The following is a 22,734-nucleotide window of genomic DNA, read 5'->3' on the forward strand; positions in this document are numbered from 1 at the left end:
TGTCACGACGTGTGACATTCCATGTGGCATCACAGGAAGTGACCTCACTGGAAGTGACATCATAAGAAGTGACATCACAAGAAGTGACACGTCCGACAAGTAAGGAGGCCTCTACCGGCGCCTCCGCCAATGAGTCGAAGACGCACCTTCAAGGCTTTCCAGTCTTTGGCCCGCTGCAGCGCCCGGCCGCCAGCAGTGCACACCTCGCCCCACGAGGATAACGGCAGACATCCGTCACAGTTCGGGGCCAGTCACTCGTGGCAGCCGGGTGCCTGTAGCTGTATCTTGGCCCCTCAGTCACACCGTGAGCACCAGGCACCGATTGCACTCCCAGCCGGCAGGCCGCGCGGCAGCTCTCACGGCCCGGCCGGCCTGATGGTCGCGCTGTCTGTGCTCCGCCTTCCCGCCGAGGTCTCAACTGTCATTAATCGGCAGCTCGGCCCTTCTGGAGACAACGTGAGGCCGTTCTGGAGCGATTAGGAGACTTATAGACGGATATTATGGCGGATTTGAAGCTTGGTCGGCGGAGCCGACAGATTAGGCGGCCATCTTCGTGCTCGGCTTGGCCACACCCCCGGCATGTTGCTTCTTGGCAGCCACCACAATTACAGAGTCCGGAGTTGGGTCTATCCTAAGGAAAGCAGGATCTTGCTCCAGAGGACGGTATTTTTTCTGCATTCTGGAAGGAGCTGACTTAATCGTAGAGGGTGTCCAGAAAAGCTCCATCGCTAGTTCTAACAGTCCTGGCAACAGACGAAGAAAAGGAGTAGGTGAAAATCTGCCAGTGCTTGACGAGGAAGTGTCTAGTATTTCTAGAATGAGACCTCCGTCTATGATGACGTGAAGGAGTAGAGGCTCTATGACTACGAGAACTATGCCTTGTGTGGGATCTAGACCTCGGTCTTTGTGGTGAAAATGGTGGTGGAGGACGAGGAGGCGGTGGAGGAGTGGGAGATAGTGGTTCCACATTTTGAGACTGCCGATGAGATGCTGGGGAAGAAGAGAGCCTAGACAGAGAATAGGTTTGTGAATAATCCGTATCTGATGTGTAAATAAGTCTCCTCTTATTACGTGCCTCCTGTAGTCTTGAAGATGGTGACAAAGTTCCTGAGGAGGTGCTTTGACTCCCTCTCGACGTCGATCTACTCCTGGAGGATCTCGCTTCGAGGTCGAACGTCAACCAACAGTGGGAGTGTGCTGGAGTGTGCTGGTGATCGACGGTGATGGTTCGCCGTCGATCGACAATGACTATGTGGATCGCCGGGGCCGTCTCGATGTCGAGCGACAATGTGGGTGAGACAAGGTTCTCGACGGTGACCTACGAGGTGTCACCGTCAGCGGCGGACTTCCTGATGCCGACCGAGGTGGCATGGTTGTCGGCTTCAAAATCAACGTCGATTATCTTTTTCCCGACGTTGAACGTTAATGTCGTTTGGACCCAGAGCCCTGGGTCGACGGCGAACAAGTCGGCGCTGTACCTCCTCGACCGGGACCACTTCCGTTTTTCAGCCCTTCTTCTACTAGGGAGCCCCCCTAAGGCTGAAGACAGATCCCTGGCAGAGGAATGGCCCTCTCCTCGCCCTGGAGGCCCACCTGAAGACTAACCCTGCTGTTTTCTTCTCTCTTCTGCTCCCTGAAGCCGGATTTTCTCTCTGTCACACAGAGTACATTTTGAGAAGGTTTTACAGATGGAACAAGCATCAGGAACATGAGAAGCTGGAAGACAAATTGTGCACACACTATGAGGATCAGTCTTGGTTGACCTTCTCACCACAGTGTGGGAACTTATCAAAAAGAGATGGCATTTTTGAGTGAAAAAAAGCAAAGTTTCTGTCAGAAAAAAACAGAAACACGAGGAGGAAGACCAAAGACATCGAGTGAAGCAGTTATTTACTAAATTCAGAAGTGAATTTAGAAGAGAAACACCAAATTGGTAGACTCAATGCTCCAGGGTCCTGAAAGCAGGAGCCGGAAAAAAGAACTGAAGTAACTGCCACTGGTTGTGCATGATGGGATACTGGTGGTCTCTGGGATCTTAAAGGCACAGATTCTATTTTCAAAGACATATAATGGAAGCCTATGGGGCTACACTCCTTTTCTTTCAACTCCATCATGAAAAAAGGGATTTTGTGAAGGAAATTATTCTGTGTGTTTAATATTACAAAAACTACACAAATGTAGTATACTGGCTACCTTTTTTCAATTCCTGATGAGGATGCGGTCATTGTAGCCTATGTGTTTAGGCTGCATTATTGTCTTTCTATCTCGTGTCTCTGCAGGCCTTCTTAAAGAAAGGCAAAAAATATCCACTTAAGAAGATATATCTAAAGAAGTGCTCCCGGGTACCCGCACGTGGGCAGGACTATTAAAGTGCTTATGACTATACATGGACATCCCCTACGAGAGAATTGCATTTATAACGGAATACAGTTGTTTTATTGAAAAAAAAATTCATTTCGTGACAATATGCTGAAAGGCAATTTTCTTGGCCGACCCCAGACACCACAGGCACAGATGGTGGGGGATCTGTCTTATGGGTGACATCCCTTGCACACTAAAGAAATTTAGTAAGAGAAAATTGAGGTAAGGGCCTCGAGAGATGAGAAGCAGTTCCAGATCTGCATGTGGTGGTGCATAAAGAAAGGACGTGACGTCACCACAAGGAAGTAGCACCTTTATGGGCCCTGCATGTCATTTTCAGAGCGGAACGTGTCAGTGCGGAGCCGAATGGTGCAACCTTACAGAGCTCAGAGGTACTACGAGGAAAGTGTCTGGATCTAGACTGACCCCTGGAGAATATTCAAAGGGTGAGGAATCTGAAGCCAGAAGTCTCTATCTGAATGCCCTGTTCTCTCGCTGGTGCCTTCCTAAACCTGGGAAGAGGAGGACATCGAACCATATCAAGACCAAGTACTGCTGATCTTCGAAGGCACAGTTATTTTATGACTTCGACCAGTGGGCCTGAGGAAGATGTATTGTCATGTGGATTCCTGAAGAGCACCCATCTCAGGCACGTTAATTCAGTGCTTTCCCTAAAACGGTCCCTTTGTTTGTTATAGTTTTTTTATCAAATATTTTTATGAATCATCCACGCTATATCATTAGGTACGAGCAGGCAACTGGTAACTGACCTTGACCTCTTTCAAATATGCTAACTTTATAATTAGGCATCATTACTGCTTTGGGGTGGCGCTTCAAAACAGATTAAGTTGAGCTCAGGAGAAGAATTTTCAGGTTAAAACTAGGCGCTAAAAATAAATATTCAATTGCAAAATTACCTCATAAATTGTTTCTTGTATTCACTTCAATGATTTACAAAGAGAAAATTGAGGTAAGGGCCTCGAGAGATGAGAAGCAGTTCCAGATCTGCATGTGGTGGTGCATAAAGAAAGGACCTGACGTCACCACAAGGAAGTAGCACCTTCATGGGCCCTGCATGTCATTTTCAGAGCGGAACGGTGTCAGTGCGGAGCCGAATGGTGCAACCTTACAGAGCTCAGAGGTACTACGAGGAAAGTGTCTGGATCTAGTCTGACCCCTGGAGAATATTCAAAGGGTGAGGAATCTGAAGCCATAAGTCTCTATCTGAATGCCCTGTTCTCTCGCTGGTGCCTTCCTAAACCTGGGAAGAGGAGGACATCGAACCATATCAAGACCAAGTACTGCTGATCTTCGAAGGCACAGTTATTTTATGACTTCGACCAGTGGGCCTGTGGAAGATGTATTGTCATGTGGATTCCTGAAGAGCACCCATCTCAGGCACGTTAATTCAGTGCTTGCTACAAAACGGTCCCTTTGTTTTTGTTATAGTTTTTTTATTAAATATTTTTATGAATCATCCACGCTATATCATTAGGTACGAGCAGGCAACGGGTAACTGACCTTGACCTCTTTCAAATATGCTAACTTTATAATTAGGCATCATTACTGCTTTGGGGTGGCGCTTCAAAACAGATTAAGTTGAGCTCAGGAGAAGAATTTTCAGGTTAAAACTAGGCGCTAAAAATAAATATTCAATTGCAAAATTACCTCATAAATTGTTTCTTGTATTCACTTCAATGATTTACAAACAATCAAAAGCGGCAGTACTTTCTGAGGATCGGAATTTGGGGTACACTTTGCCCGTAAACAAAATAACTGGTGCAACTGTGTACATTTTTTGTAGTGAACCGAGTGCGATATGTTTCTAAATAAAAAAGTGACATTTACATTCGTATTCAAGAACGTTGAGCATGATTAAGACTGATCAGAGGGGGGGGGGGGGGGAAGTAGCCAAGCGATGGGGTGCCCCCGAGATCCTGATTCTCCAGGAGTAGAGGGTGGGGATGGCTTTATATATGGCTGCAGAAAATGTCACTTACAAGAGCAGAGGGTGCCCGTGCAAGTTCTGTAAGATTTGAGGATACTGGATAAAGAATGATGCCCTTGACCTGGCTGATGATGAGAATGTGACTGCCTACCCAGGTCTATTGTCTATGTTGCTTTGTTATTAACCTGGCCTACGCACTGTAGTTACATGACAAATTTGTACCTGCTCATACTGTGTTGCTGCTCTCCCACTACGGTTATTTTTATTGTTGTGGGTGTGAGTTTGCATTCCTCTTTGTTGTTTGTATGCACACAAAAAAAAGACTGATCAGAGGGTACAGGAATTTCAAATGTAGTGCCATTACATATCAGCTCTTGCAGGATAAAACATTTTTTCCCCAAGGAAGTCCGTCCTGAATCCTCCTCAAAACAGTCTACTTCTGTCCGGATTCTTTGTGGTAAGAAAAGTATTGGTTTTGGCAAGGTAAAGGTGTAGCAGCAACAGGGACTTAAGGATTTCTTGACAGGAAAGCATCTTCTGAAAATGTGTCACAAGTTGTGCACAATTAAAGTTCACAATCAAGATTTTAAGAGACAATCTGTTTACAGAACGCAACTTGGCAGACAAAAAAGAAATATGTCAGTATATAATGGTATGATGTCAACTGAATAACTGTGCGTGATGCCTAGCTACCAGTAACCAACACCGTAGTAAATGTGCACTAAACTCTACATTTTCTTTGTATGAAGTTATGTTTTTTTCACAAATGCTTTTTTTGCTTGCTTTACCTTGCTATTGGAATCATACACATTGAGGTTTAACATTTTACATGATAGCACTAACGATGTAAGTGGTGACAAGAAGAACTATTAAATTGCACCAGAAATCCCACATTTCAGTAGAGAACAAACTTCTCTTTCTTAGTAGTACAGTCGGGGAGTGAGTCTGTCTTTCTTAAAGATTTTATCTTGAAGCAGTCAACGGACTGATAGCTGTCAATGTTATTGTGATTCGCAGCAAAAGATACGTACACAAGACTTTCTCAGCAAACACTTAAAGAGAGAACCATGTAGCTAGTCTTACGGATGCATAACAAAAGAAAGCACAGGCTGACTTGTAGCTCCAGGATTGGAAAGAACACCAGTTTCTAATCAAAGAAGTAGAAACACTGTTCTGAGACACTCTAGTAGAATTGCCCAACTGGAAGGGACTAACAACATGCAAGGAGCAATTAAAGGAAAAATAACAGACAGAAAACACTATTGTACAGAAAACATGGCAAAAAAAATCTGAATGAAAGCAGGATGGATTTTACTAGAGCAGCAGATTTACAGTCTAGACCGAAAGGGAAATGAGGCAAGGTTCTGGAAGGAGAAAGTTGAAGGAAGGTAATTCCATGTCAAGTTAGGTTGAAAAACAGTCGTCGTTTAGTAAAAATTAAAGCAGGATTCTCCACAAAGATGAGAGGGCTGGTTACATTCAGTAAAATTCAGAAAAAAATCCAGTCTAATGTTTTAAAAGCTAAAATGAAATTTCTGAATTTATGTATATTTAATATACCAGCAAAAACCAGTGAATGTCGACTTTGCAATACCTGGTTTCCGCCAGCGTTGTGACATTCATATACGCCAATTACTCCATCAGCAAAATGACCCAGTGTATCCAGGCAGTTAGCACCTTGCTGCAAGGCCCCAAAGGCGATGTCTTGATGATCAGGAACCCTGGGACAAAAACAAAGAGGATATCATTTTGAGTGTTTGAGATCTTTATTTAGGAAAATGAAACAATGGATGTTCTTGCTCTTCGAAGTGTGACCCAACTAGAATAAGACATAGAAAAAGAAGACCACGAGAAACTACCCACCATAAGGGTTCCAGACCAGGATCCTGTACTACTTAGCGGCACAATTAATTATCGCGGAGGACTATCTGAATTTCCTTTATTACTGACAGAACCGTAACAGCTTTATTTAAAAGTAATGTTTTTTAAAACTATGGCCCGAATCGTAAACATTTGCAAATGTATAGTTTACTTCTATGCACAGATATACTTTATGAGTGTTGGACTAATTCATAAACATGTCTAACTTATACATGTGTAATCTATGCATTACTTTATTTACTTCTATATGTGTACAGTGCGCTTTTGCCTGGAATGGCATCCTGGCGCCACATCTCTCAAAGACTAAACTTTATAACATCTAATAGGAGCAAGGGAAGGTGTGGCCAAGAAAGGGGCTTCTCCAAGATGGTGGAGGGAGCAGTTGCATAGAGGTGAGCTCTGTCCTGGCGCCACAACAATCGTGGTCTTTTGACGGGATTTGGGAACTTTCCCTCTGCTGCTAATACAAATAGGTGCAACTCCAGAGCAAGTGCTTCTTTTTAGCGCCCAGCGCGAGCGGCATGACATAGCAGTGAGGAGATGAACAGGCTGTGCCACAGATCGCGACAAGCACTGCCCTGCAGTCTGCAAACCAGCCAGAGGTCCTTCACCACAATGAGGGAAAACCGACCTGGAAGGCATACGTGAGCTGAGGCGGTGGGGCAAGTACTTGAACTTAGTTGTAGCGGGGAGGATGACATGGAACAGAGCAACGAGTCTGCCCTTACCCCCTCGCTGCGATCACCGAAGGTCCGGAGGCTTGGGCGCTGCCTGACTCTCTGGCTTGACAACCGATGGAGCCCCGCCGTCTTGGTCAAACGACGGTGGGGCTCCCCTCCAGGCATCAAAGCCTTGCATCAGCAATAGATTGGACCCGCGCCCCAAGGCTACCTGGAGGGCCACGGACAACACTTTCGAGAGTCGCCCCTCTCCCCATGCTACCATATCTGAAGGCCTGGTGGCCTACTCTTTTCCTGGGCCTTCTGCCCTCACAACAAACACTGGTGCTCGGACCACCATTCTCCTGCTCTTACCGGAGCCCGAGACCTGCTGTGACAAGCCTTCCACCTGGTGCTGCTGACCTGGTGGTGAACCGTGCTGCACCACCCCCAGCAGGGGACTGGAGCCCTTTCGTAGGGCTCATTACTGTGACCCCGCGCGGTTGGTGAAGGCGCCCGCACCGCTGGACTGCTGAAAGACAGTTGTGAGCTGCGACTGTGAGTCTGGCTTCCCTGATCCTGCGTGCCTATAACAATGCTTACCATCAGTACTGATTAAACAACTTTGAGGGCCGCATTAGTAAGGGCTACGCCTAAAGGTGGTGACCAGAAGCTCCCATGTTTGACTGCCATCTGTGGGGCTCAGGTGAAATTAGGAGGGGTGTATTCTGGAGTAGTACTCAGACAGGCACGGGGGAACCCCCTTTAAGAAGGTAGTGAGACTCAGCCTCTAAACATGCACTGCTGCCATTTGGGAGTTTGAGAATACTATCGCTGATGTGGAGAGTGACCACCTGACTGGCACAGGGACCCCTATGCAGCGACGTGGGGGCGCTTCAGGACTAAACCACTGGCCCGACAGGGATCCGACCGCGTCCGTGAGGAGACACTTCTAATTTTTTCTTCCTTTCAACCTTCCCACTGCCCCCCTCTCCCTCCCCAGCCTTGATTGATCAAACTTTTCGGATGTTTGAAATCCTTACCCACAGACCCACAGAAGGTGCACGGCTGCAGTGTGGAGAGGCCCCCCCCCCCCCCCCCCATGAGGTAAGGGGAAGGCACAATGGATTATCACCTATAGAGCCCTGTGGACTTCTTATACTACATTTATAGTGGCCCCTGACAGAGTCATGATGGTGCGACAGAAAGGCCCCAAACCAGGAGACAACCTTTAAAATCCCTCTCCACCAGATGCAGAGACCACTTTAGCTGGGGCACCCTTGAACACAGACTTTGTGCTTCAAGATACTAATGCTAAATTTACAGAGCTCCTAGCTGCCATGCACTGCCTGAAGAAGACTGTGGAACCAAAACTGGACACTCTGATAATCGACATGGGCTACATGCGTGTGGAGCTTAACAAATTGAAAGTGAACGTGATCTACAATGAGACTATCAAATCACAGCAGAGATGCAGCCCACTGAGTCGGACCCGCAGGCCCAGATGGTGGCCCTACAATGAGAAGTAGACTTCTTGAAAAGCAGGTCTGACGATGCAGAAGGGCCATCATGCCGAACATTAGAGTAGTGGGGCTGCTCGAGAAGATTAAGGGCCCGAGTATGGATTTATATTTGAAACACTGGCTGGTGCAGACAGACCTCAGAGGCAAAACCTCAACCTTCTTTTCAGTGGAATGGGTGGATCGGGTACCAGCTCACCCACCCTCACCTGGCTCACCCCGTGCCCAGTGGTGGAGCGCCAGTTTAAGTACCAGAACAGGTATAATATCCTGCAGATCGCCAACACCAAAGGCCCTAGGCAGGTTGGGAACCAAGTGGTTACAATCTTCCCAGACAACACTACAGATGTGCAGAAATAAAGGGCGTTAGACACGGAATAGCAAAAGCTCAGGCATATGGGGCTCAAATACGCACTGATTTTTCCAGCTAAACTTAAAGTAATGGAAGGGGACAGGACACTAATTTTCCAAACAGTCCAAGAAACATGGGACTGTGTGGAATTTAAGGGGGGGGGGGGCATCCCCCATCGGATCGTCCAGACACAAGGGTTGGACACTAGCTAGAAACTGACGAAGGTCGATCCACAAGACCCGCTCCTGCTGTTTATGAGAACAAACAGCAGCGGAGAGGGCTCAAGTGGTGGCTGCACTGGTGAGAGTGGGATCCCCTGGCTCTGGCACTGGTGCCTTGGATGCCTCTAAGACACTTTCCATGAGTGGCTCTCAGCTAGCCATGATCCTTGAGACATTGAGGGGGGCCCAGAGATTAACCCGATGACGGCCGATCTATGAAAATGTTGTGCCTCACATATCCTTTTTGGGGGTTTGTGGGGGGAGACATTTATATTGTTGGTGTTGTGATTGTCTCGGATTACACCGTAATGCCTTTCATATACCACAGAAGTGGGGTGGAGCAGATCTCACACCAACCAAGGCGCCATTGGGACACTGTAGGTTCAACTGACAGATTATGGTTGCCACGTATTACTCCACACCACACAACAGGGCTTTTTTTGTGGCAGGACATTGCACTGTTGCACGACGGCCTAGGGAAGGGAGTTTGGGGTACTGTCTGTGTTTGGGTTTTATCTTGTGTAGCTGCATGAGTTGATGATACCCCCCTTATCTTTATACTTGGGGTCGCCCCAAGGATACTGATTTACTCATTTGTGGTACTGCAGGAATATAGGCTACTCCCGTGGAACATCAGAAGCATGGGCTCAGCGACACATAATCTATGGTTACTTAAGGAGGCACCAAGTACACTTTGTGTGCCTTCAGGAAATGCACCTCACTACACTAAAAGTTGCCAGACTGGGTAAACGATAGAGAGGGAGGGGGGGGGGGGGAGGGGGTGTACGCCACCACGACATATTAGAGCTATGCGAGAGGAGTGCTGGTATGGGTGGCCCGGGAGTGCCCTTTGCAGTAACTCACATGAGAATAGACCCGGAGGGCCACTTCACAGTAGTGGGAGGGGTACTAGATGGGTTGCCATTGACTCTGATGGCAGTCTATGCCCCCAACCGCGGGGCTGCCTTCTTTATGACCTTGACACCTTACTTGTTAGCAGACCCAGGACTCCACATTCTGGTGCGGGGACTATTATGGGGTATTATATCTGATTGAAGGAGGGTGAGCGCCCACTGTCTCACATCCCAGCACTCAGTTTGCCCCGATGCATCTAAGTAAATGCAGTGCCTGATAACACTTAATTCGGTGTCAGGCTTTAGTTTTTCACCCTTGTTGGTGCAGCTAGTGCTGTGTGTCTCTAGACACGTGTTTCAGGATAGCAGTCCTTCTTCAGTAGAGAGCAACACAATATTTTTGGGGGTGCTGGAAATGCTGCCCAAAGTCTTCTCAGGTCTCTGTACCACTCGCTGGGCGCAAGTGCATCAACCAGAGCTCGCAGTGTGCGCCCACCCTCCTTCGGTATTATATCTGATGGCAGACCTACTGGGGGCAGAATCGTTCATCGTTTTGACAACACCTGAATACCTGGGCCCTTGACATGCAAGTGGGGGAGCTTTGGCGCCCTTTACACCCATTCGATAGGGAGTGGTCCCACTGCTCAGCGGTGCATGTGCTGCACTTAAGACTGGCCATGATCTTCGGCCTCCTATCGTAAGTCACACAGAGCTTGTGTGCAGAGTACCTGGGACGCACCATATTTGACCACAACCCTTTGTCAATCTTGTCTGGATGCGGCCGGTCTAAACGAACAAGTTACTTAACGTCAGTAACAATGTATCTGTAAGAGACATATGTAGTTATAGATTCCTTACCCTTAGAATTAGCCCCAGGCGTCAGACTGGATCCGGAAATTTTTTATTTAGCAGTACCCCTTCGCGTCGGTAGGTGGCGTCAGTCAACTTCACTCCGTCGTCAGAGCCGTGTTCGCCGGGATGACGTTGCAGTGTCTATTTAGACGCAGCCCCTGCACGCCAATTGCAGTTCTGACCCGACTTTCCACGCCAGCAGCGCAGAGCCATGCAAGACACTGACTACTGGTGCACATAACTAGAGCCCTGGAAGGAATTCCCTACCCCTAGAAGTCAATTTGCAGAACAGGGAGGATGGGTGGGGTGGTAAGGAATCTATAACTACATATGTCTCTTACAGATACATGGTTACCGAAGGTAAGTAACTTGTTCATCTGAAAGATACTGTAGTTCTAGATTCCTTACCTTTAGAATAGATACCCCAGCAATGCCAACCCCAGAGGTGGGTCTGCAAACTGAGTTCACACCAGAAAGTTCTGGAGAACTGAACGGCCAAAATAGCCGTCTCTACGGACTTGGCTGTCTAGGCCATACTGTTCAGTAAACGTGTGCAGGGACACCCACGTGGTTACCTGACAGATATCAATGAGTGGGACTCCATGTCCCAAGGAAGTAGTAGCTGCCGTAGCCCTGGTGGAGTGGGCACGCAGTCCCACTGGAGCTTCTTTTCTTGTTAGGGAATAGCAGATCTTAATGAATAGAACAACCCACCAAGAGATGGTATGTTTTTGCACCGCCCGCCCTTTCTTAGCACCTACATAGCCAACAAAGAGTTGATTGTCCAGTGTAAATGGACCAAGGTATTGGGGCCCTGGAACGAAAGTAGAAGTTTTATCTGCACCCCATTTAATGATGCGTTTGATGCTGTTGACAATATAGCACCATAAGCTGGCTGTCGCAAGGATTGCTGGTATAATTGCTTTTTCCTTTGACCCAATGTATTATTTTGTGTCACTTATATTTCCTGTTGTCCTCAGGAATAGTACTTTGTTTTGAAACTGCACCAGTGTTGTTTATATTTGATTTATGTTTATTTAGAGTTATAAAACAAAAAAAACAAAAAAAGAGTTTGGGGTACCAGACTCTTCGTGCCCAGTTCAGCGTCACAAGAATGACTTGGGTCCGGTCGCGAATAATCTTCTTCAGCACTCTAGGCAGAAGTGGTACGTGCATGAAAGGCGGACAGGAGGCCGCAATTCCACTTGCGACGAAAAGCATCTCCAAGCAATTGCCACCTTGGAAATTCCAACGTGCAGAATTGCTGACATTGCGCGTTCTCTTCGGTGGCGAACAGATCTAACCAAGTCTCTTCCCACTGCTGAAAGAGACCTTGCGCCACCTCCAAGTGAAAACGCCTTTCGTGATCCATCATGCACCGACGGTTGAGCTCGTCCGCCCTGGCATTCAGAGAACCTGGCAGGTGTTGAACCACCAGGAATATGCCCTGATGTTCCAGCCACGCCCAAAGCGAAAAGCCTCTTGGTATAGGGTTCACGACCCCACCGTGCCCTGTTTGTTGCAGTACCACATGTCGGTGGTGTTGTCCGTGAACACCTGTACTACTCTTCCTTTGACAGACGGAAGGAACGCCTTCAGTCCAAGAAGGATCGCACGGAGATCCAAAAGGTTGATGTGGAGACCGGACTCCGCCTGAGACCCCTGATCTCCGCCTCTCCCAGGTGGCCACCCCATCCCAGGAGTGACGCATCCGTCACTACCGTGAACTCTGGTTAGGGAAGAGAGGGGGATTTGCCTCTGACCCAATTCTGTTTCGTGAGCCACCACCACAATTGACGTGCAGTCCCCTCAGATATCTGGACGACATAGGAAAGATTCCCAAGACGCTGCGCCCACTGTAACTTCAGGTCCCACTGCAGAACCTGCATATGCCACCTGTCATGATCCACCAGCAGGATGCAGGACGCCATGAGACCCAGCAGCCTCAGAGTCAATCTCACCGAAATCTGGGATAGAGGCTGGAACATTGGTATCATAGCCCGAATATCCCAGACTTGCTGCTTAAGAGGATAAGCCTGAAACTGCGCTGTGTCCAGAACTGCTCCGATGAAAGGGGGCTTCTGAGAGGGAGATCAGTGTGACTTTGGAACGTTGATAGTGAACCCCAGCAAATGCAGGAGTTCCGCCGTAGTCTGGAGGTGGGAGACAACAGCCTGGGGTGAACCTGCCTTCCTTCAACAGCCAGTCATCGAGATAGGGGAAGAATGGAACCCCTGATTGGCGCAAATGAGCAGTGTCCACCGTTATCACTTTTGTGAACACCCGAGGGGCGCTTGTAAGGCCAAAGGGGAGCACGGTAAACTGAAAATGGTCATGGCCTATCGTGAACAGCAAGTAATGCCTGTAGGTTGGCAGGACCTTGATATGACAATATGCGTCCTGCAAGTCCAACGCTACCATCCAGTCTCTGTGGTCGAGGGCAGACAGGACCTGAGCCAACGTGAGAATTTTGAACTTCTCCTTCCAAAGGAAGCGGTTGAGGGCCCTGAGGTCTAAGACAGGACGCAGGCCTTTGTCCTTCTTGGGTACTCCTGGCACAGGGACCCTTTCGATAGCCCCCTTGGCCAAGACAGCTGCAAATTCCTGGCGGAGAAGGGCCAAGAGATCCTGCGACATGCGATGGAAGGATGGTGGCATGGAGGGAGGGTAGTTTCAAAGGGGAGGGAGTAGCCCCTTGGGACTATCTGCAAAACCCACCTTTCCAACATGATGTTCTGCTAGTGGGGAAGGTGATGGCGAACCCTGTTGCCCACTGGCCTCTGGTGGCCCTGAAAGGTTGGACTAGGAGGGTTTGGAGGCTGCTGAAGGGGGGTTATGGTGTTATGGGTGGACTCGCCCGCCCGCTGGCCCCCCAGACTCACATCGCTGGGTCCCACATCCGCGGCCACGCATAGGCTGGGCAGCTAGACTGGGTTGAACGCGCTGGGGCACCTCTTTCGTAGCCACGAAAGGGGGGAAAAGCAGACTGTGTGGGGCAAGAAGTTGCTGCAAGGCTCAAGGACCTGGCCGTAGCCCTAGAATCCTTGAAGCACTCTAACGCGGATTCCGCCTTGTCAGCGAACAAGCGACGTCCATCAAAGGGCATGTCCAGAAGGTTGGATTGGACATCTCCAGAGAAACCAGACGTCCTCGACCAGGCGTAGCACATCAAGGCTCCTGACGTGGAAACCGTTCTGCCCAGAGAGTCGGCGGTATCCAGCCCACATCTAATGGTGAATTTAACTGCGTCTCGACCCTCTGCCAATGCGGGGGTGAGAACGGCACGGGTACTGTGGCAGTACTTGCGCAACTGTATCCCACACTGTATGGGTATAACTGCCCGAAAGGCATGCAGTGTTCACTGACCGCAGCGCTAAGTTGGCGGAAGAAAACATTTACTTCCCAAGGTGGCCCAGCGTCTTGGATTCCCTATCGGGGGGAAAAAGTAAGGAATGCGCCCTTAGATGACACGGCTTGGACCACCAAGCTCTCAAGAGTCGGGTGTTGGGAGAGGAAAATTGGGTCATCTGGGGTCGGGCGGTGTCCACAGGAGCCCCTGTGATGGACTTGGACCAAGTGCCCAGAAGAACATTGGTCAGGGCTTCATTAAAAGGCAGAAGGGGCTCCGAAGATGCCGCATCCAGTTGAAGCCCCTTCGTCAGGAGGTTAGTCCTGACTGCCACCGTAGGAAGCTCCAGGCCCAAGGCCTCAGCTGCCCTACGCAACACCACTACGTATGAAGCTCCCTCCTCCGTAGCCACGGTAGGGGGGGGGGGGAGAGCATGCCAAGGTCTGTGGAGGTATCCAAACCACTGGCATCACCCAGTTCCTCTGGCTAGTCCGGCTCTTCAAGCTGGTCAGCCAAAGGGTCCATAGACCTCTCCTAGTCCTCCTCACCTGCCTCTGGTTGCCATTCAGGCCCGAAAGGTACACCAGGAATGAACAGAGGCACAAACGTACCTTCAGGCGCCAGTACTGACGTTGAGTGACATCGGTCCGGCGCTGTGTAAGATGATCACAGTAGGCATTCGACCCGGCTGGCTACATAAAAGGAGTACAGGGCGTTAGTAGACAGGTTGTCCCACTTTGAATACAAGGTTCACTTCCAGTGAAAAACTGAACATGTTTATAAAGCTGGACAATTATTAGCATGGTTGGTGCACTCAGAGACCTCCCTGAAGCCTGATTGCTGCACCCAGACTCCAGATGGGGCAGGTAGTGAACTATCAGGTGGAGGTCAATAGCGTGATAAAGGAATACTACAGAGGTCTGTATGAGGAATCTACAGAGGTAGAAGCAGGTGAGATCTCTGCATACTTAGTATGCATTCACACCCCTGCATTTAAACCCTTGCAGTGCCACAAGTTAGATAGTCTGATTACTTTAGAGGAACTAAAAGGGGCATTGCCACATAAATGCCCACGGGAAGGTGCCAGGCACTGACGGGTTCCTTGTCGAATTTTATGCACATTACTACACCCAGCTGTCCCCAGGTTGCTGAACGTGTATGAGGTAGCAGCAAACAATGGGACCGTACCAACCTCCATGAGGGAAACAGTAATTGTCCGTCCTAAACCTGGGCGAGACCCTTTGAATGGGATGTCCTACCGCCCTCTGCCCCTCTTGAACCTTGACAAGGTTCTTGACAAAATTCTAGCCAATCACATGCCTGTGGGAGTCTCTTCATAAGTACACTCAGATCAAAATGTTTTTTATATGTGGGAGCAACACGTTCATCAATCTGGACATTATGGACTCGGTGAGCGGCACAGGGACGGCGGGTTGGGCCACCACCCTTGACATAGAAAAAGTGTTCAACACCTTTAGATAGCCTAAACTTATGGCCGTCTTGACCCATATGGGGTTCGGACAGCCCTTCCTTAGATGGGTGGCAATGCTGTACACTGGGCCAGTTGTCTGGGTAAGCTCAGGGTGTGTGATATCAGATCTGCTCCCAGTGGCTAGAGGCACTAGCCAGGGCTGACCCCTGTATCCATTACTGTTCGCCCTGGTAACTGAACCCTTAGCATTCATGATGCGAGACCATGCGCCACACTGGGGCCTTGCGATATTGGGACACCCCCAGATTATATCTCTATATACAGACGACACATGGATTTATTTGAAGGCAAACCACACTGTGTTACCAGGAGTTATGGCAGTGTTGAACGATTTTGGGAGGATATCCAGGCTCCATATTAACTGAGATAAGTCCTGTCTGTTCCCTTTGACACCAACACCCGATGACCAGAGAGAGGCGCAATCTCGCACGGAGTTGACCTGGCAGTTTGATTCCATCAAATATTTGGGGGTGCAAATATACCATGAGACACATGCCTTTATGGAGGGAAATATGGGGAAAGCATTGGCCTCTGTCTACCGCTCACTTCCCTTCTGGACCGGGCTACTATTGTCACCTAGGTGCAGAATAGCCATAGCCAAAATATTGGTACTGCCCAGATTATATTTCTTTGCGGCCATCCCACTAATTATCCGGAAGGCATTCTTTAGGGACTTTCGGGGAGCTGTAACAAGCTTGATGAACAAGTTACTTACCTTCGGTAACGATGTATCTGTAAGAAACATTAGTTAGTTAGATTCCTCACCTTAGAATATCCCCAGGCGTCAGGCTGGATCCGGAAAGATTTTTGTAGCAATACCCCTTCCGCGTCGCTGGGCGTCGTCTGCGGCTCTGCGGCCGTCGTTGGCGTCGTGCGCAGGAATGACGTCGGAGTACTTAGACGCCGCCCTCGCGCGCTGACGTCAGTTCTTGAACATAGCTTTCCGCGCCAGGAACGCAGAGCCATGCAAGAGACCGACACTGGTGCCAAAAAGTCTAGGGCCCTGAACAGGATGACCTTAACCCTAGATGTCGGATCGCAGAGCGGGGAGGATGGGTGGGTCGGTGAGGAATCTAACTAACTAATGTTTCTTACAGATATATCATTACCGAAGGTAAGTAACTTGTTCATCTGAAAGAAACACGTTAGTTAGATTCCTCACCTTAGAATAGATACCCCAGCAATACCAACCCCGGTGGAGGGTCTGCGAACCAAGATCACACCAGAAAGTCCTGGAGAACAGAACGGCCAAAGAAGCCATCTCTCCGGACTTGGCTGTCCAGGCAATAGTGCTTGGCGAACGTGTGCAGTGAGGCCCACGTCGCCGCCTGACAGATGTCCTGCAAGGGAACTCCCCGTCCCAGGGCAGTAGTCGCCGCTGTGGCCCGGGTGGAATGGGCTCTTGGCCCAACAGGAGGGTCCTGAGTAACAAACCTTTATACACAAGACGACCCACCGTGAGATGGTCCGCTTGTGTACAGCCCCCCCCTTCTTAGCACCTACGTATCCAACAAAAAGTTGGTCGTCCACCCGGAACGGTCTGGTGCGGTCCAAATCAAAGGACCGCACACGTTTGGGGTCCAGACGGTGGAGCCTCTCTTCCTCTTGCGAAGGATGCGGATGCGGAAAGAAGGTGGGCAATGTGACAGATTGCCCCATGTGAAAGGGGGTCACCACTTTTGGAAGAAAAGAAGGACAAGTACGGAGGACATCCTTGCCCAGATGAACAGAAAGAAAGGGAGGCTTAGATGACAGAGCCTGGAGCTCACTCACCCGTCTAGCCGAGGTGATAGCTACCAGGTAAGCAGTCTTAAGAGTCAGAAGACGAAGGGGACAATTGTGAAGAGGCTCAAAGGGAGCGCACATCAGAAAGGTCAAGACAAGATTCAAATCCCACTGAGGCATTACGAAGGGGACAGGAGGAAACATGTGAGTAATGCCTTTAAGAAAACGCGAAACAACAGGGGACTTGAAAAAAGAAGGCTGATCAGGAAGCCGTAAGAAAGCAGAGATCGCAGAAAGATAACCTTTCAAGGTGCCCAGAGCAGAGCCCTGCTGGGCCAAGGAAAGAAGAGTAGAACCTCAGAAAGAGGGGCGGAAAGGGGATCCACAGCCTTTACTGTGCACCATGCCACAAATTTGTTCCACCTGCAGGCGTATACCGATTTTGTGGAGGGACGCCTGGCTGCCAGAATGACGTCACAGACTTCAGGAGGCAAGTCAAATGGCATCAACTGTCGCCGCTCAATCTCCACGCATGTAGGTGGAGACTGGACAGGTTCGGGTGGAGGACCGTACCCTGCTGCTGCTACAGAAGGTCCTCCTGAAGAGGTAGTCGTACCGGAGGATCGATTGACAAACTGAGTAGCTCGGGATACCAGTACCTTCGTGCTCAATCCGGAGCCACTAAGATGACTTGGGCCCGGTCGCGCCTGATCTTCTTCAGCACTCTGGGCAGAAGTGGTATAGGCGGAAAGGCGTACAACAGACCGCAACTCCACTCGCGACGAAAAGCGTCTCCGAGCGAGTGCCGCCTTGGAAATTCCAACGCGCAGAACTGCTGACATTGCGCGTTCTCCTCGGTGGCGAATAGATCTAACCAAGGCTCTCTCCACTGCAGAAAGAGAACTTGTGCCACGTCCGAGTTCAGACGTCATTCGTGATCCATCATGCACCGGCGGCTGAGTTCGTCTGCTCTGGCGTTCAGAGAGCCCGCCAGATGTTGAACCACCAGGATGATGCCCTGATGTTCCAGCCATGTCCAGAGGCGCAGAGCCTCTTGACAAAGGGTCCACGACCCCACCCCGCCCTGTTTGTTGCAATACCACATGGCGGTGGTGTTGTCCGTGAACACCTGCACGACACTTCCCCGGACAGAGGGAAGGAAGGCTTTCAGTGCAAGCCGGAGCGCTCTAAGCTCCAACAAGTTGATATGGAGTTGAGACTCCGCCGGAGACGAGAGGCCTCTGATCTCCGCCCCTCCCATATGGCCCCCCCCATCCCAGGAGGGACGCGTCCGTCACTACTACGTGCTCCTGTTGGGGTAGGGAGAGGCATCTGCCCCTGACCCAATCGCGGTCCATGAGCCACCACTGCAACTGTTTCGCAGTGCCCTCCGAGATCAAGACATGGTCGGACAGGTTGCCTCGATGCTGGGCCCACTGAAACTTCAGGTTCCACTGCAGAGCCCGCAGGATGCAGGAGGCCATCAGCCCCAGAAGCCGCAGCACCAACCTGACCGAAACCCAGGATAGAGGCCCGCAGAAGATTCAAGTGATCCTCCGACATACGGTGGCACTGCAGTGGCATGGCTGGAGGGATCGTCTAGAAGGGGAGGGAGTAGCCCCTTCGGGCGATTTGCAGCATCCACCTGTCCGATGTGATGGATCGCCAGTGGAGCAGGTGATGGCGAACTCTGCCGGCCACTGGCGTGGAATGGGCCTAAAAGCTCGGACTAGGAGGGCATTGAGGCGGATGCTGCCGGGGTGGATGTGTGTGGACTGACCGGCACGTTGTCCTCCAGTACCGCCACGGCGGAATCCACGTCCGCGACCGCGTGCAGGTTGGTTCTGCGGCCGGTGGCTAGGCGGACGTAAGGAGGCGCCCCTTCCTTGGCCACGAAAGGGGTGAAAGGCGGAAGTTTGGGGCCGAGAGACCCAAGGACTTGGCCGTAGCCCGGGAGTCCTTAAAACGAGCCTGCGCACTATCCGCCTTCTCACCAAAAAGGCGAATGCCATCAAAGGGCATATCCATGAGGGTACTCTGGACATCCCCCGAGAAAGACGTGGACCGCAGCCAGGCGTGGCGCCAGAGCGCCACCGTGGTGGAAATCGCATTACCCAGCGAGTCCGTGGTTTCTAGTCCACACCGTATGGCATGTCGTGCTGCATCTCGCCCATCAGCAAGCGCCTGGGAGAGACGTGTCCGGGCCTCCTCCGGACACAGGGGCAGCACGTCCTCCACCGTATCCCACAGAGAGTGGGAGAAACCGTCCAAGAGGCAAGCGGTGTTCAAAGACCACAGGACCAAACTCAGGGAAGAGAACAGCTTCTTCCGAACTGTTCCAGCCTCTTGGATTTCTGATCCGGAGGAGCGGACGGGAAGGAGGATTGGGAAGTTGAGGCCTGGATAACCAGACTCTCGGGGTGGGGTGTTGGGACAGGAAACTGGGGTCGCCCGGAGCAGGGCGGTGGCGCCGGGCCACGTTCCGATCCACAGGAGGAATTGTGGAGGGCTTGGACCAAGTGCCCTGCAGAACGTCTATGAGGGCCTCATTGAACTGCAGCAGAGGCTCTGTGGAGCTTGCTGTGAGGATGTTAGTCCTCACGGCCACAGCAGGCAACTCGAGCCCCAGGGCTTCGGCCGCCTAGCGCAGCACCACTGAGAAAGCTGCACCTTCCTCCGAGGCCACAGTCGGAGAGATGAAACCAGCGTCCGGGGAGGTGTCCAGACCACTGGCATCCCCCAGTTTGTCTGCCAAGTCCTGTGAAAGTTGGCCCTGTCTGGCCATAGGGTCCTCAGACCCCTCCCAGTCGCCCCCGTCATCCGATTCCTGATAAACAGGAGGAATGATCGGAGCCGGGCGGTAGATGAAACGCTCATCCATCGGCGTCGGAAGCGGCTTCGAGCGGCGCCGCGCCAGCACCGGGGCTAAACCGGGGAACAGCGTCGTCCGGTGGCGGCGCCGGAGGCGGAACCGGTGTCGGCGGAGGAGGCGTCGTGAGGTCGACCGGCGCCGGCAGAGATCAAGGCCTGGATCCCTCGGGGACCTGCGGCGTCAGGACCGAAGTCGGCGCCGGAGCTGCCGGCACGCGAGGTCGCCCAGTCGAGCCCGCGGGGCCCGAAGGCGCGCCGGCAGGCGTTGATGGCAGAGCCAGGCCCCTCATGGCCGAGAGGAAAGCACTGACCTCCGCCAGAGTCGCGTCAATCCCAGGGACCGGCGGGTATGGGGATGGACGCGGCTCCTGCGGCTCCAACGGAGCCGCGGGGGTGGGACCAGGGGTGGGACCACCCTGACCCACGGCCGAGTCGCGCGACCAGCGAGGGGAGTCCGAAGAGCGGTGTCGCCTCTTGGGCTTCTTTGATCGCTTCGACTTACCCGAAGACTTCGAGCCCGACGAGCGATGATGGTGGCTGCGGCTCCGCGACCGGTCCTTGGACCTCCTCCTGGACCGGGACCGTGAGTGGCGCGGAGCCGAGTGCCGAAGCTCGAGAAGCTTACGGGACCGCTCCTGCCTAGCCTTCGAGGTCAAGGCCTGACCATCGGGGCACGACTCCGTGTCGTGGTCGGCCCCCAGGCAGTAAAGGCACCGGCGATGGTGGTCCATCACCGACATCAGTCGATGACAGGAGTCACAGGCCTTAAAACCAGGCATCCTACCGGCACCAGAGTCGAGTCGACAGAAGACCAAAAACAGTCAAAAAAGTTTAGTCAAAAATTGACTAAGGGGTAAGCTCTTCCCGGATCGGCGCTGTCTGGCGCGGAAAAAAGAAGAACGGACGTCAGCGCGTGAGGGTGGCGTCTAAGTACTCCGACTATGTCATTCCGGAGCACGACGCCAACGACAGACGCGGAGCCGCAGACGACGCCTAGCGACGCGCAAGGGGTATTGCTACAAAAATCTTTCCGGATCCAGCCTGATGCCTGGGGATATTCTAAGGTGAGGAATCTAACTAACGTGTTTCTTTCAGATATGGGGTACCGGCCAATGGCAAGTGGCACTTAGTAAAACTTTTTGCCCCCTTGGAGGAGGGAGGGCTCAGTGCCCCTGAATATGAACTCACTATGCAACGGCCCAACTGCAGTGGCCAATGAGATGAATGTACAGGAATTCTGGATGAGCAAGCGGGATGTTCCCTTTTGAATAGGCTCTTAGAAGATGCTCCCTCTAGAAACTCGGACAGTTGACACTGCGAATGCCCTTAATTATCTGGAGATGGTATGTCATTGTAGGCTCATGATCCACAGCCTATGTACCCAGTTTACTGATCTGGGCAACGCCTGAATGTGCAGGACAAAAGATTATGTACTGCACAAGGGACTCGAAGGAAATGGGGATCTAGTCCAGGGTGGATGTAGTGACCGAAGAGTGATTCCATACTTTTGAAGCCTGGCACTTGACCATGAACTAGGACCGGAACAAATCCTACTGTCCTCTGCTCTTAGAGATGTAATGCAGAGGGCATGGGGGGTCTGATCGGGAACGGCCCCCTCTAGGGGTAGCATTAGAGGTGGTTGTGATGGGGAGAAACTCTTCCAAGGCCATCACAAGCTTATACTCCACCTTGCGGCCCGCTGGAGAGACTACAAAGCTACAAGACTGGTGAACACTGGCAATCAGAATTGACATCCCAGACAAGCAGTGGGACTGATGCCTCCAATCAGTTATGCGGTGATGCATAATGCGCGGCTTCATCTTATTCAGTTTCATTATTTGTATCATGCATATCTCACCCCCCAGAGGACTGGTAGGATGTTCCCAGATGCACCTAATACATGTCCACGGTGGAAGTGGATTTTCCCTATATGTTGTGGACATGTTTGGTGATACGCTCCTTTTGGGTACAGATCAGGCATGCTGTCATGGAGGTCATGAGCTTTTTGTTCCTGCTGGACCATGTCCGATGCCAACTCCTTGTGGGGCAGATCACCAAAAGAATGAAGGGGTTGCTGCGATTCCAGAATTTGTGCTGTTTTTTGGCTAGACGTTGCAATACCATGGCCTGGAAATCCACTGCGGTACCCCCACTGAAACGATGGGAGGCAGACATGCATAAATGGGCGCTGGTCGATCTGACGGTCCACAGACGATTGCACTCAAGAGGAGGAGTGGACCTATTAGGAAACTGGGACACCTACTTAGAGACGCTAGAGGCGCATGCAGATGATCGCTCTCCTTGAGGACATTGTCGCTGGCCCTATGTGGGGAGAGATGGTGGGGGACCTCTCTTGTCTTAAGACGCAATTGACCATTAAGGATGTCCGAGAAACCGGGTGAACATAGGTGCCGACCAGACACAGACAGGCATCCTCAGGGTCGCCGACTATGGGACAACCTGACCAATGCTTGTGTAACACATGCGGGCCCACTGGAGACACAGGTTGGGGAGCAGGCTGAGATTACTCACAAAGACACACACATGCGGTTCGGGGTGTAAGTAGGGGGGGTTTCACAGTTACATTTTGCTGGTCTCTTTTGTTCACCAGAAGATGCAAATGTACATGCAAGAGTTTGCTTGGTATTG

General features: G+C 51.1%; 1 protein-coding gene across 2 annotated transcripts in view; it reads right to left on the reverse strand.

Moving 5' to 3' along the window:
• The window catches only part of GALNT2 (polypeptide N-acetylgalactosaminyltransferase 2), a 948,626-nt gene that overhangs the window by 98,687 nt on the left and 827,205 nt on the right, over positions 1–22,734 (reverse strand). For both annotated transcript variants that reach the window (XM_085612020.1, XM_085612019.1), the window contains one exon: positions 5,904–6,030. In XM_085612020.1, coding sequence (XP_085468146.1) covers positions 5,904–6,030 — 127 coding nt within the window. The remainder of the gene's footprint in view (positions 1–5,903; positions 6,031–22,734) is intronic.

Source organism: Triturus cristatus, chromosome 6 (assembly GCF_964204655.1).
Source record: "Triturus cristatus chromosome 6, aTriCri1.1, whole genome shotgun sequence".
NCBI lineage: Eukaryota > Metazoa > Chordata > Amphibia > Caudata > Salamandridae > Triturus > Triturus cristatus.